General features: G+C 40.7%; 1 protein-coding gene across 2 annotated transcripts; it reads left to right on the top strand.

The window, feature by feature from the left end:
• Nucleotides 1-1,502: 1,502 nt before the first annotated feature.
• Nucleotides 1,503-11,124, top strand: ddx23 (DEAD (Asp-Glu-Ala-Asp) box polypeptide 23). 2 transcript variants are annotated; one of them, XM_085145214.1, is made up of 17 exons: nt 1,503-1,652; nt 2,993-3,150; nt 3,280-3,399; nt 3,863-3,956; nt 4,041-4,106; nt 4,826-4,964; nt 5,051-5,184; nt 5,729-5,841; nt 5,925-6,068; nt 6,432-6,657; nt 6,796-6,941; nt 7,065-7,242; nt 8,634-8,876; nt 8,972-9,123; nt 9,212-9,320; nt 10,120-10,294; nt 10,407-11,124. In XM_085145214.1, the coding sequence occupies exons 2-17, from the start codon at nt 2,993-2,995 to the stop codon at nt 10,628-10,630; spliced, it is 2,421 nt and encodes an 806-aa protein (XP_085001340.1). In that variant the 5' UTR covers nt 1,503-1,652; the 3' UTR covers nt 10,631-11,124. The 2 variants fall into 2 exon arrangements, with proteins under 2 accessions (XP_085001340.1, XP_085001341.1); XM_085145215.1 differs by lacking the exon at nt 1,503-1,652 and adding an exon at nt 1,688-1,835.
• Nucleotides 11,125-11,780: the final 656 nt, after the last annotated feature.

Below are 11,780 nucleotides of genomic sequence, written 5' to 3'. Positions count from 1 at the left end.
GTGTGTGTGTGTGTGTGTGTGTGTGTGTGTCTGTGTGTCTGTGTGTGTTTTTCTTTCGTTCTTATTTTTATACCATCATCTTTGATCTGTTCCTACTGAAACTGTTCACCTTCAGAAGGGCTCCATAAATCTCTTTTGATCTCGTCTTGGAAGAAAATCCACGTCCAGAATATGAATCAGCATCCAGCCAATCCAGACTGTAGTCAAGCAAAGCACCATCTAAAATGTCTTTCATCATAAGACACATGCATACACACACAAAGAAAGAATGTCTATGATTACAGGGAAGAACATATTCTAGCTTTGGCACTAACAGAACAGCACTTCTTGAATTTTAATCTGCTGCAAAGGATAGCCTAAGTGCTGCTCAGCAGACAACACTGTTTCATCATATCAGCAGGTCTGCATAGCATTTAGGGTTTTATCAGGCAATAACAGGCCAAGAAGACAACATCCAACAGAATTGAAAATATCTTTCAGTACTGTGTGAAATAGCTTAGATAGATAGATTCCACAGGTCTGCAACCAAAATACTGCATAGGATATATTGACTGGTTCTTATAGATTTTTACTCACTGAAACTGGGAAAATATTCCATCTTGTCAGATTTTCTTGCAAAACTCGTGTTTTTAGTTTAATTAAATGCACAATTTCCAATTTTAAACTGATCCTATCCTACACGTCCCAAAAAAGCATGTCCCAACAGCTTTGTTTTGTTCATAGCGAAATAATCTCAGAAATCTCAGAAAAATTATGCATAGTTAATTGCAAAAAAAATATTGATTTTTTTAAAATGTAAACTCCACATGTTTTGCAAAAAAAAAAAAAAAAAGAAGTACGTGATCAGAATCAGAATCAGAAAGGGTTTTATTGCCAAATGTTGAGCAGGTTTACAACATTAGGAAATTGCTGCGGTACTTACTGTCAGACAACGCTTAAATAAACATAAAAATAAAATTAAAAGTGCTAAGTAGATTGATATATACATGAATGCAGGTGGTGATCAGTGCAAAAATGGAATGATGCTGTGAACACAGTGTAAGGTCATGTGTTAGTGGTGCGAACAGTCATATGGTTATTGTTCATGAGTCCAACAGCAGAGGGGAAGAAACTGTTCTTATGGTTCTCGTGCGAATGGACCGGAGCCTCCTGCCTGAGGGGAGCAGGTCAAACAGACTGTGTCCAGGGTGAGAAGGGTCAGCTGATGAATGGAGGGAAATGACGGAGGGAAATGGAGAACAGTTTTGGATTCAGCACCCTAAAAAACATAAAATTTACCAAAAATATCCCATGCAGTTGAAAAAAAAACCCATTTTTTACAGACCTGTAGTTTCTATTCATCGTGGTAACTCGTAACCCTATCGCCACCTCGTGCCCAAAATGACAAAAATACAACATAATAGAAAAAGTACTTTTGTTCAGGCATTTAGGCGTCTGTATGCTAAACATTGAGGGCCCTGGCGTAAACGTACTTTTTTGGGAGGGAAATGTAGTTTCAAACATTGCCTTTTAGCCGCTAGTTTCCACTGTTTCGTAACAGCCAGTACTACAGCTCCCACAATTCCTGGCGTGCTTCCGTTCGCGTTGTGGGCGACATGGCGTCTTATTGAAGCGTAGATAAATCGCAACTGTTTTGTTGACAAGTGATTGAGGTAAGCGCTAAGTATTTGTAAGTAACAGAGCCTCTGACTGCGCTGTCCTACCTGCGATTAGCCGATTTTAATTTGGTTTAACCGGAGCTCTTTTGAGCAGCTTTCCTGGAGATAGTTAGCCTTTTTGCTAGCTAACGTAAGAGGCTAGCTAGTTTGCTGCATTTATTTTGCAGAGGATAGGAGGTAATTCAGTTTCTCTTCTCGTTTAATAAATTAGTAATTTTCGTTATTGGTTTGTAATTTCTGTCCGCACCAAAAATGTGTCGTTATTTGTTGCTCTAAGAGTTTAATCGCGTTTTCTATCGGAGAGTGTTGAGGAATAACAGCTATTTTCTGTTTTTGGGGCACATCCTGATACCCGTTTTTAGAGCATAAGAAACTTCTGCATCCACAAAACATACGTTATTTCTGTATTACTATTGTTTTTATGTGCTTTCTCTTCTCGTATTTCACAATTTGATTGAGTTCAAAATTGTCAGCCATTAAAAAATGATCAAAATTACAGAAATTGCAGACAGAAAAATTAGACCAAAGGATTAAGCTAAATACACAAACGGACAAAGGTTGCAACACCCTTCCTTGCATGATCAGAAACAAAACAAAACATCATCAGGCTACCCTTTTTACTTCTTCTTTTGCTATTGATAAGATATATGGCATGAATAATGTAAATATGTGTCACAATTTCAATATTGTCTGAACCAGAGACTCCCACTTTCTTCAAGTAATAGAAACAGATATTTGGCCTAAAATATTGAAATGACATTGCTTAAGTAGTTGTCCAGATAAAGCTATTTGAAAATGACTCCACTGAAAACTCTAAATAGGCTCAAAAATATCCCTAGCTTTATCACAAAAATAGTCTTATGAGCAAAATAACACTAGAAAGCTTTAATTTGACAGCTTGTCTCTTAATAAATGTATCATCACCCTGAAATATTTCTTCTGGGAAATCAAGGATGGCCAGGCTAGGAATTTTTCTCAAATTTAGTCAACTTATATGCAATGAACCATGATGAATGTACAATTTGCTAAAACCCAGGAAGTAGGTACTAATGTTCATATAGTTTTGCTGGAAATGTATGCCTTTTATTTCTCTGTGAAGTATTTTTTGGAACTCGAGCGTAATTCAATTAGAGGTGAAAAGAAAAACTGGATTTTGGAGATGCTTACACAGCAATATATAAACAGTAACAGCTGACAAACACATGATCTGTACTCATTGTACATAAAGAAAATATAATTTAATATTAATATATGTCCTGCCACTGCAGTGTGATAACAGTTTTCACTTTTGTAAATGCAGTGAAAGCAGAGTTTAATGTCTGGTCTTTGTGCAGATGGCAGCTGACTCCACAGACAAGAAGGATGCAGACTCTTCGGGGACCAAAGACCGAGAGAGGAAACGCAGCCGTTCGCGAGACAGAGATCGTAAAGTCTCACCTTCCCGCAAGCGCCATCGTTCCCGTGAACGAAACCGCTCTAAATCTCCCGAAAGGTAACCGCTGCACAAAAAGAACCAATCAGGAACACCAGACTGACTTCTAGCTATTAATCTTACTGCGTACTTGTGTTATCTTTCCCATAAGCTTTTTTGTGTCTGTGTGATTTTGTGTCATTACGATAGAGATCGACGCATGAAAGACAAGGACAGAGACAAGGACCGAGATAGAGATAAGGACAGAGACAGAAGCCGTAAGGACAGAGACAGCCATCGGCGCGATAAAGATCGCAGCAGGAGATCCAGGTATGTGACACTGATTAAGCTTCTTCGGTCAAAGCTGGCAAAGGAGATTTTTAGTCATAATTATTTCATAATCCATGTTTGCCTGAATAACACGCCAAGATTTTTCACATTAACAAAAATTTGATATTCAAAGGAATTAAACCCAATTTAAGTCAAAATATTTTCAGTGCACAGTATTTTTGGCACTGACATGACTATTGCCGATAAGGCCAACTGTTAGCAGTGAGGTTTTTTTTCTCATAAATAAGCCTCGATCCTGCCCATTAGTTCATCCCATGTCTGAAAGAAGCAGTTTTACCTCCTCTCCCTTTAAGTCACCTTTCTTCTCAGAAGTCAGTTCTCAGCTGCACTTTCTCACTTGTTAACTAAACTCTTACCAAACATCCAGACGTTCTGATTTTGCTACAGTTAGCACTTCAGCTAAATTTCTGTTTTGCCGTATTTACATTTTTGTCATCTATAGAAGCGCTTCTCCAAGATCAAAGGATGCCAAAATAAAGAAAGAGAAGGATATAAAAGGAGAAGATGAGGAGGATGAAAAAAAGAAGAAGGAAAAGGTAAAAATCTGGTTTAGTGTTTGTGTAAATTTGAACTGCCACTTCGGTTATTATTTTGGGTGTTTGACATGTGCTGTTGTTCAGGTCCAGCCGCTGTCTTTGGAGGAGCTTCTGGCCAAGAAGAAGGCAGAGGAGGAAGCTGAGGCAAAGGTGAGAACATCCATCCGTCTGTCCTTGGTCCATTTTATAAAGCTTTTCTGGGGCCAGGGCACATGGGCAGAAGTCTTAAGCAAAGATGGCCAGATCTCCCTATTCCCACCCACCTCCTTCCAGCTCATCCATGGGAACACCAAGACGGTTCCTAGGCTAAGCATCCAGCACACCACACCGTGACTCCAGTAAGGCTGGGTACTCTGAACTGTTGTAAGCCTAAATAGCAGTCAGAACCAGTTTTCCAACCCAAAGATGTTGGGAAGCAACACTTGTGTCCACCATGAATAACCCTAACATTATACCCATGCCTGCCCACCTCCTGTTACTGAAGGCGACTCCAGATTGTAGCACAGTCAACTCCTCTTTAGGAAACTGGTTCCACTTAAATCCAGGCCAACACATATTGCATCCGACCCCTACGGCACATTGGCAGGTGTTGGCATGCCAATGTCTCCTCTTCATGCTGTGCCCGACTGAGTCCTGTGGGCTAATGGCCAGCTACCAAGCACTCTCGCTTGAGCTCCTTCCGGACTCCAGATTGGGGAACCAAAAACTATGCCCTGCACGGGGTGAACTAGTCCTGAACTAATTTTTTATTATTTTTTTTTTTTGCATTTATGTTTTGTGAATTGCTCTTCATCTGGGAGATTAACTTTTCAATTTAAGATTATATTTTCTCCAAATTAATATTATTTATTTTGCTTTGTGTTTTTCAGCCCAAGTTCTTGTCAAAAGCAGAGCGAGAAGCCGAAGCTTTGAAGCGCAGAGAGCAAGAGACTGAAGAGAGAAGGAGGATGATTGAAGAGGAGAGAAAGAAGAGAAGGACGTTTCAGGACATAGGGAGAAAAATGCTGGGTGTGTTTCAGCCTCTAACCTGGAACAGTTTGCATTTAATTACAGGATATTAACGTGTCGATAACCACCGTGATTCTTTGTTACAGAGGACCCTCAGGAAAGGGAGAGACGGGAGCGTAGGGAGCGAATGGAACGAGAGAACAACGGCAATGAAGATGATGATGAGCGACAGAAGCTCAGAGAGGAGAAAGATAAAGGCAAAGAACTCCAGGCTATCAAGGTTAGTTGCATGAGAAAGAGTTACAATTACAGTTGTGTACAGATTGGGCTGACAGAAACTTTATTGTGTGTAGACTAAGTAAGTAAAGTAAGTAAGTAAAACTTTATTTATATAGCACCTTTCAAGATAAAAATCACAAAGTGCTTCACAGAAGCTAAAACCTAAAAATAAAAATCAACAAAAAGCAAGTTTAAAAAGATGAGTTTTTAGCTGTTTTTTAAAAGCGACCACTGAGTCCACAGATCTCAAGCTCAAAGGGAGAGAGTTCCACAATCTGGGGGCCACAGTTCCAAAAGCTTTGTCACCTTTTGTTTTCAGCCTCGTGTGTTGGACAGCAAGCAAGCCCTGGTCACATGACCTCAGGGACCTGCTGGGAATGTATGGATGTAAAAGTTCACTTATATATGTTGGTGCTTGTCCATGCAGAGCCCTGAAAGTCAAAATCAACACACAAAACTTCCACTTATTATTTTGAGGGGCTTGAAAATTCCTAGGGGAAACTGGAAAAGCAGAATTTAAACCGATGTCCACAAATTATTCACAGGAGCGTTATCTAGGTGGGATCAAAAAACGGCGACGGACTCGCCACCTGAACGACAGGAAATTTGTGTTTGAATGGGATGCTTCTGAAGACACTTCGGTCGACTACAACCCGATGTGAGTGGATCGTGAGCACAAGATATATCCACAGATTAGGTCTTTGCATTCCCTCGCTAAACTCTCGTGATCGGTCTTTCCAGTTACAAAGAGAAGCATCAGGTGCAGCTGTACGGACGAGGCTTCATCGCCGGCATCGACTTAAAGCAGCAGAAAAGGGAGCAGTCGCGTTTCTATGGTGACTTGATGGAGAAAAGGCGCACGCTGGAAGAGAAGGAGCAGGAGGAGTGAGTACAGTGGAGCAAAAGCATACAGTCGAATCTAAAACATGGAGCTTGTAGGGGACATGCTTATTTCCTACTTTTTATTCTTTACCAGAGTAGTTTTGCATGATTTCACAGAATAAAAGTAAGAAATGTGATGTTTAGAATGTGATTATTGGTTTCAAGTAGCTCAACACAATGTGTAACCTCGTCTGAATGTTCTGTTTTCTCTTACTTTTAGGCTACTTTGTTAGTCTTTATTTATTTTTTTAGTCTGTTTTTAATAAAGCTAAATCAAAGTTAGTCTGAAAGCTTATGTCCATATCCATAGTTTCACCTTCAGCTTCCGCCCACCCCCCATCTAATCTTTGTTTTATCTCACTTCAGGACAAGACTGAAGAAAATGCGTAAGAAGGAGGCCAAGCAGCGCTGGGATGACAGACACTGGTCTCAAAAGAAGCTGGACGAGATGACAGACAGAGACTGGCGAATCTTCAGAGAGGATTATAGCATCACCACCAAGGGAGGAAAAATCCCAAATCCCATCAGGAACTGGAAGGAGTACCCGCTGCCTGCTCACATTCTGGAGGTCATCGACAAATGCGGCTATAAGGTCAGCTAGGGTTCAACTTATCTGGTTCTGTGTTTTGTAATTTTTCTTTTTTAAATTATTTTGTAGCTGTTCACTGTTTTTCATTGTGTTCAGTTCAGTCTCCACTAAGGAATTTTTTATTAATTTTTTTCTCTCCAGGATCCGACGCCGATTCAGAGGCAGGCCATTCCCATTGGTTTACAGAACCGTGACATTATTGGTGTGGCTGAGACTGGTAGCGGTAAAACTGCTGCTTTCTTGATTCCACTGCTGGTCTGGATCACCACCCTGCCAAAAATTGACAGGTAACGGTGTCTAAGATCCAATAATCTTCAGCAATTTCAGAAATAATAACTCTGCATTTGGACTGTCTTACTGTGCCTCTACTATCTCTTATGATCCTTTGCTCTCTGTATGACTGGATGCAGGATCGAAGACTCAGACCAGGGTCCTTATGCTGTGATCTTAGCTCCGACTCGTGAGTTGGCACAGCAGATCGAGGAAGAAACCATAAAGTTTGGTAAACCGCTCGGCATCCGAACAGTGGCTGTGATCGGAGGAATCTCCAGAGAGGACCAAGGCTTCCGACTCAGGATGGGTTGTGAGGTAAAACGGAGAGGGCTAGTTTTAGAAAAAAAAAAAAAAAGTGTTTCTGCCTGTGAAGCAAACTGAAGCCTCACTAACAAGTAGTTTTTAGTAGTTTTTGTTTGCTGTCAGTATTTTTACATCAAAAGAAGCCCATGAGGCTACTGAAATAAACTCAGCAGAAAGGCGAAGATGGTGCAGGACTACTGTTGCATTTGCAGAGCAGTAACGATCTCATCACAGGTGTAGTTTATGGAGGAGCTGCAGGCTCTAGTCTCTGACACACACACACACACACACGATACTTCAACCAGGAAATTGAAGTCCAGGTGAAGTGAGAGACGCTTCTTCAGCAACACTCACTGTAACCTTAACCAGAACCTTCAGAGATAAACCCCCCCCGAAAAACAAAAAAGGTCTTTTATCAAACCACCTGAACAACAAGCTTAAGAGAGAATGAAAGCTCCAATCCACTGCTTGTGTTAAACAGAAGCAGCGTTGCCGAATAAAGAATCCAAACTGCTTGTCTTGTTTGCCACTAGCTCTTAAATTTGGCAGCTTTCTTGCAGACTTGGCTGCTGTCAGCCTGCAGCCAAGTTTATTTAATGTGTGTGGATGGTTACACTCCTGATTCACTCTGTTTATAGTAGAATGTTTCCAATCTTTATTTACAGTCTGCCACATTAAGAGCTTAATGGGAGAACACAGATATAATACACACATGCTTCTTGATAGTTTTGTGCACATTCAAAACATGGACTGAAAGATGCTGCTGAACAAATTCAGCAGGATGTAAATTGTGCACATTTGCCAAATTGTAAATAAATTAAAAAGCGCAGAGTTGTGGGCTAACTCACCGAGCCATGAATATCTTTAATAAATTTGATGAAGGCATAAAGAATTGTGCTTTCATGATTGGGCTCCAAATTGGCATTTTTTTTTTTTTACAGTTGTTTTTTTTTCTTTTGTTTTTTTTTTCTTGCTCTTATAATTTCCACGCTTCCAAGTTTATTTCATACTTTGTTTCTATAACTAATTTTGAGCATCAGTATCATGGGATTTGTCATTGTTTGAATGGTAAAACTGCATCAGTTTCATGTCTATGGCATAGAGCATCTATTGATGTCTTTTCTGAAAACCGTCTGTATGTTTTGTGTGTGTTTGTGATGTGTAGTGCTTCTGTCAGTGTGTATATTATGTGAGTAAAGAAAGAGGGAAGCGGTACAGATGGTGGTACAAACAGTCCACATGGCTCATTCTCAGACGCTGGTAGCTTAGCAGTTTAAATACACACAGACTTTACACTGTGTTTTTTGGCAGGAAGTCCATCCTGGCTTTATATCCATAAGGTGAGGATTCTACTTGAAAATCATCTGTTCACCTGCGTCATATTTGTTTACATCGTCTAACAGATCGTTATTGCCACGCCCGGCCGTCTGATTGACGTGTTGGAGAACCGCTACCTGGTACTGAGCCGCTGCACCTATGTGGTCCTCGATGAGGCCGATCGTATGATTGACATGGGCTTCGAGCCCGACGTCCAAAAGATTCTGGAGTACATCCCGGTGACCAATCAGAAGCCAGACACCGAAGAGGCGGAGGACCCTGAGAAAATGACGATGAACTTTGAATCCGGGAAACATAAATACAGACAAGTAGGTCTTTCTTTAGCAGTTGGAATCTTCTGAAGGCACCACATGATTATCTGTTGAGTGTTTTCACTGACTGTGTGTCTGATTGCACCGTAAAGACGGTCATGTTCACAGCTACCATGCCTCCCGCTGTGGAGAGACTGGCCAGGAGCTACCTGAGACGTCCTGCTGTGGTGTACATCGGGTCTGCTGGAAAGCCTCACGAGAGAGTCGAACAGAAGGTCCTGCTTATGTCGGAGGGAGAGAAGAGGTGAGACGGATGCAAGCATTAATCTTAAATAGCAAAAATTTCACTTGCATCAAGATTCTAAATGTTTTGTATAATGTGCCCTTTGCAGGAAGAAGCTGCTGGAGGTTTTGTCGCACGGCTTCGAGCCTCCGATTATCATCTTTGTCAACCAGAAGAAGGGTTGCGACGTGCTGGCCAAGTCACTGGAGAAGATGGGGGTAAGTCACTGTAACCTGAACCACAATGGATCTCAATTTAGGGTCGAGATTTGGTAGAAGCTTCATGCTTTGGAGTAAAAACAGTAACAATCATGTCAGGGGTGTCAAATATAAGGCCCGGGGACCAGAATAGGCCTGAGAAAGACTCCAGTCCAGCTCACTGGATGATTTTGGAAATATGTGAAAGACAGAATTTTGGACTTTAGAGGTTTTAAATATTTTCCTACAGATAAAGACCTGAAGCATTGCCACTCATAATACACCAAATCAATTAATGGATAAACAGATAAATGACATTTGATGTTTGTGCCAGCATGTAGAAATTTCTGGGGACATTTTCTATGAAATATCAACAAATATTTGATTGATTGCCTTAAAATTATGCTCAGATACATTTAAGGTCACAAGAGAAATATTCCTAGAAGTTTTTGTTTTCCTACTAACAGATCAAATTGTCTTGTTGCACTAAAATTATATTAATCACTCAAAAAACCCACAGTTTTAGTATAAAGAAGTTATGAAAATTTGGAAAACCAGATACATTAAAAGGCAACAACAGCTTTTTAATGCACAGTATTAGCCTCAGCTGTACTTAGTGTTCAGTGCTAGTGTTGCATCCTGACATAATGCTGAGTTTCGCCGTTTGTTGTCGGAGGTTTTATCCAAAATACACAAGAAAGCCAATAAATCTCAGATGGAGGTTTAATTTTAATTCACTTTGGTTTCTGATTTCCTAAAATACTAAATATTTTGAGCAAAGATTAACCTCCACTGTTCCTCCTTCTCTTCTTCTTTGTAGTACAATGCTTGCACGCTGCACGGTGGCAAAGGCCAGGAGCAGAGAGAGTTTGCACTTTCCAATCTCAAGGCGGGAGCCAAAGATATCCTGGTGGCCACAGACGTTGCTGGGCGAGGTATCGATATCCAAGACGTCTCCATGGTTATTAACTACGATATGGCAAAGAACATCGAAGGTAAGAGGCCTCATCTGGTGTGCAGTGTTTGTTTATTGACTGAAATTTCATTTTTGCCACAGGAATCGCTAAATGATTCACTGAATCATTGTTGCCCTTTCTCCTCTTGCAGACTACATCCATCGTATCGGTCGTACAGGTCGTGCTGGTAAGAGTGGTGTAGCCATGACTTTCCTCACTAAAGAGGACTCGGCGGTGTTTTACGACCTGAAGCAGGCCATCCTCGAGAGTCCCGTCTCCACCTGCCCTCCAGAGCTGGCTAACCATCCAGATGCTCAGCATAAACCTGGAACCATCCTGACCAAGAAGAGACGCGAGGAGACCATTTTTGCCTAAAATGACCTTTATCAACTGAAGGGGGAAGGGAAAACCCCACCAACTGTTTATTTTTCTCCCTCTCAGGATCTGCTCTCTAGGTTACTCTCACACATTTTGTTGTTCTTTCCCACCTTGTCTTTGTGTTTTGGTCCCATCTGTGCGTGCAGAAACACAGTAACTGGTGCCGAAGTCGTCAGCACACTGGTTCTCATCAGTGTGGGTGGATTTTAAGATAACTTTGTTTTGCGTCTGTAAGCCAGAGCCAGGAGCAGTATGCAGGACCCCGATCTGATCTGATCTGTACTGTATAAATACCCAATGCACCAAATTACAGGCAGGATGTGAGTGTAGATGAGCAGTAAGTGCTGTGTTTTTAGTCATAATTTGAGTTTTCTATGTAAGAAACCTTTACCAGAAGTGACACCAGTTTTCTTTGCTTCAGATACATCATTTGATTAAAATGGAAACAGCTGTTTTAAATGTATGATGTGAATACAGCAAATTTGAGCTTCTTAACTGTCATACTGAGTTTTTTTTCTCTTTTTGCATTAAATTACACGCGAAATGTGGAGTTTTCACAAGTAGAAGAGCAGTGTTTCCTTTCAACATGCCAATAATAGAGCTCTTCGTATCTCCTTTAGTTTTCCTCTTGGTATTACCCACCAATATTCTTTAACCTTTTTATTCCTTTATTTAACCAGAAAAACTCTTTGACCCCATTATCTTTTATATAGGAAAACTCTTTAAAGCTCTTTATGTGTTTATCATATCTGTACTGTTTCCTTTATCTATGCCATGTGGCTCACCACCTTCAGGAGGCACCATAGGGGTCGGGTGCAGTGTGTGTTGGGCGGAGGCCCTGGCAGTCCAATCACCAGCTGTTGAGGCAGGCTTTTTGGACTTTGCAGTAATAATGATAGAGTAATGCAAAACTCCCTATTTCTTCAAAATTTACATTTGAAAATGAAGGAATATCGAACTATTACCTGGCAATTACGTGGTAGTTAAGTGGGACGTCACAATAACGCCATAATACTGAAGTTCAATCATTTCTGCTAATACAAAGAGAGGCAGAAAGTTCTGTTTTTGAAACGATGAATAACTATAACTTTATCAATAAGGAAAGTTTTAAATCTAATCTTAAAAGTAGAGAGGGTGTCTAAACTGG

Source organism: Neolamprologus multifasciatus, chromosome 20 (assembly GCF_963576455.1).
Source record: "Neolamprologus multifasciatus chromosome 20, fNeoMul1.2, whole genome shotgun sequence".
Classification (NCBI taxonomy): domain Eukaryota; kingdom Metazoa; phylum Chordata; class Actinopteri; order Cichliformes; family Cichlidae; genus Neolamprologus; species Neolamprologus multifasciatus.
Note: the sequence above shows the minus strand (reverse complement) of the source record. Positions and strands in the feature narration are given on the sequence as shown.

Coding starts and splice junctions, on each gene's coding strand:
- ddx23 (XM_085145214.1), top strand. CDS start 2,993: ATGGCAGCTGACTCCACAGACAAGAAGGATGCAGACTCTTCGGGGACC. Junction 3,400..3,862: donor GATCGCAGCAGGAGATCCAG/GTATGTGACACT, acceptor TGTCATCTATAG/AAGCGCTTCTCCAAGATCAA. Junction 10,295..10,406: donor TATGGCAAAGAACATCGAAG/GTAAGAGGCCTC, acceptor CTCCTCTTGCAG/ACTACATCCATCGTATCGGT.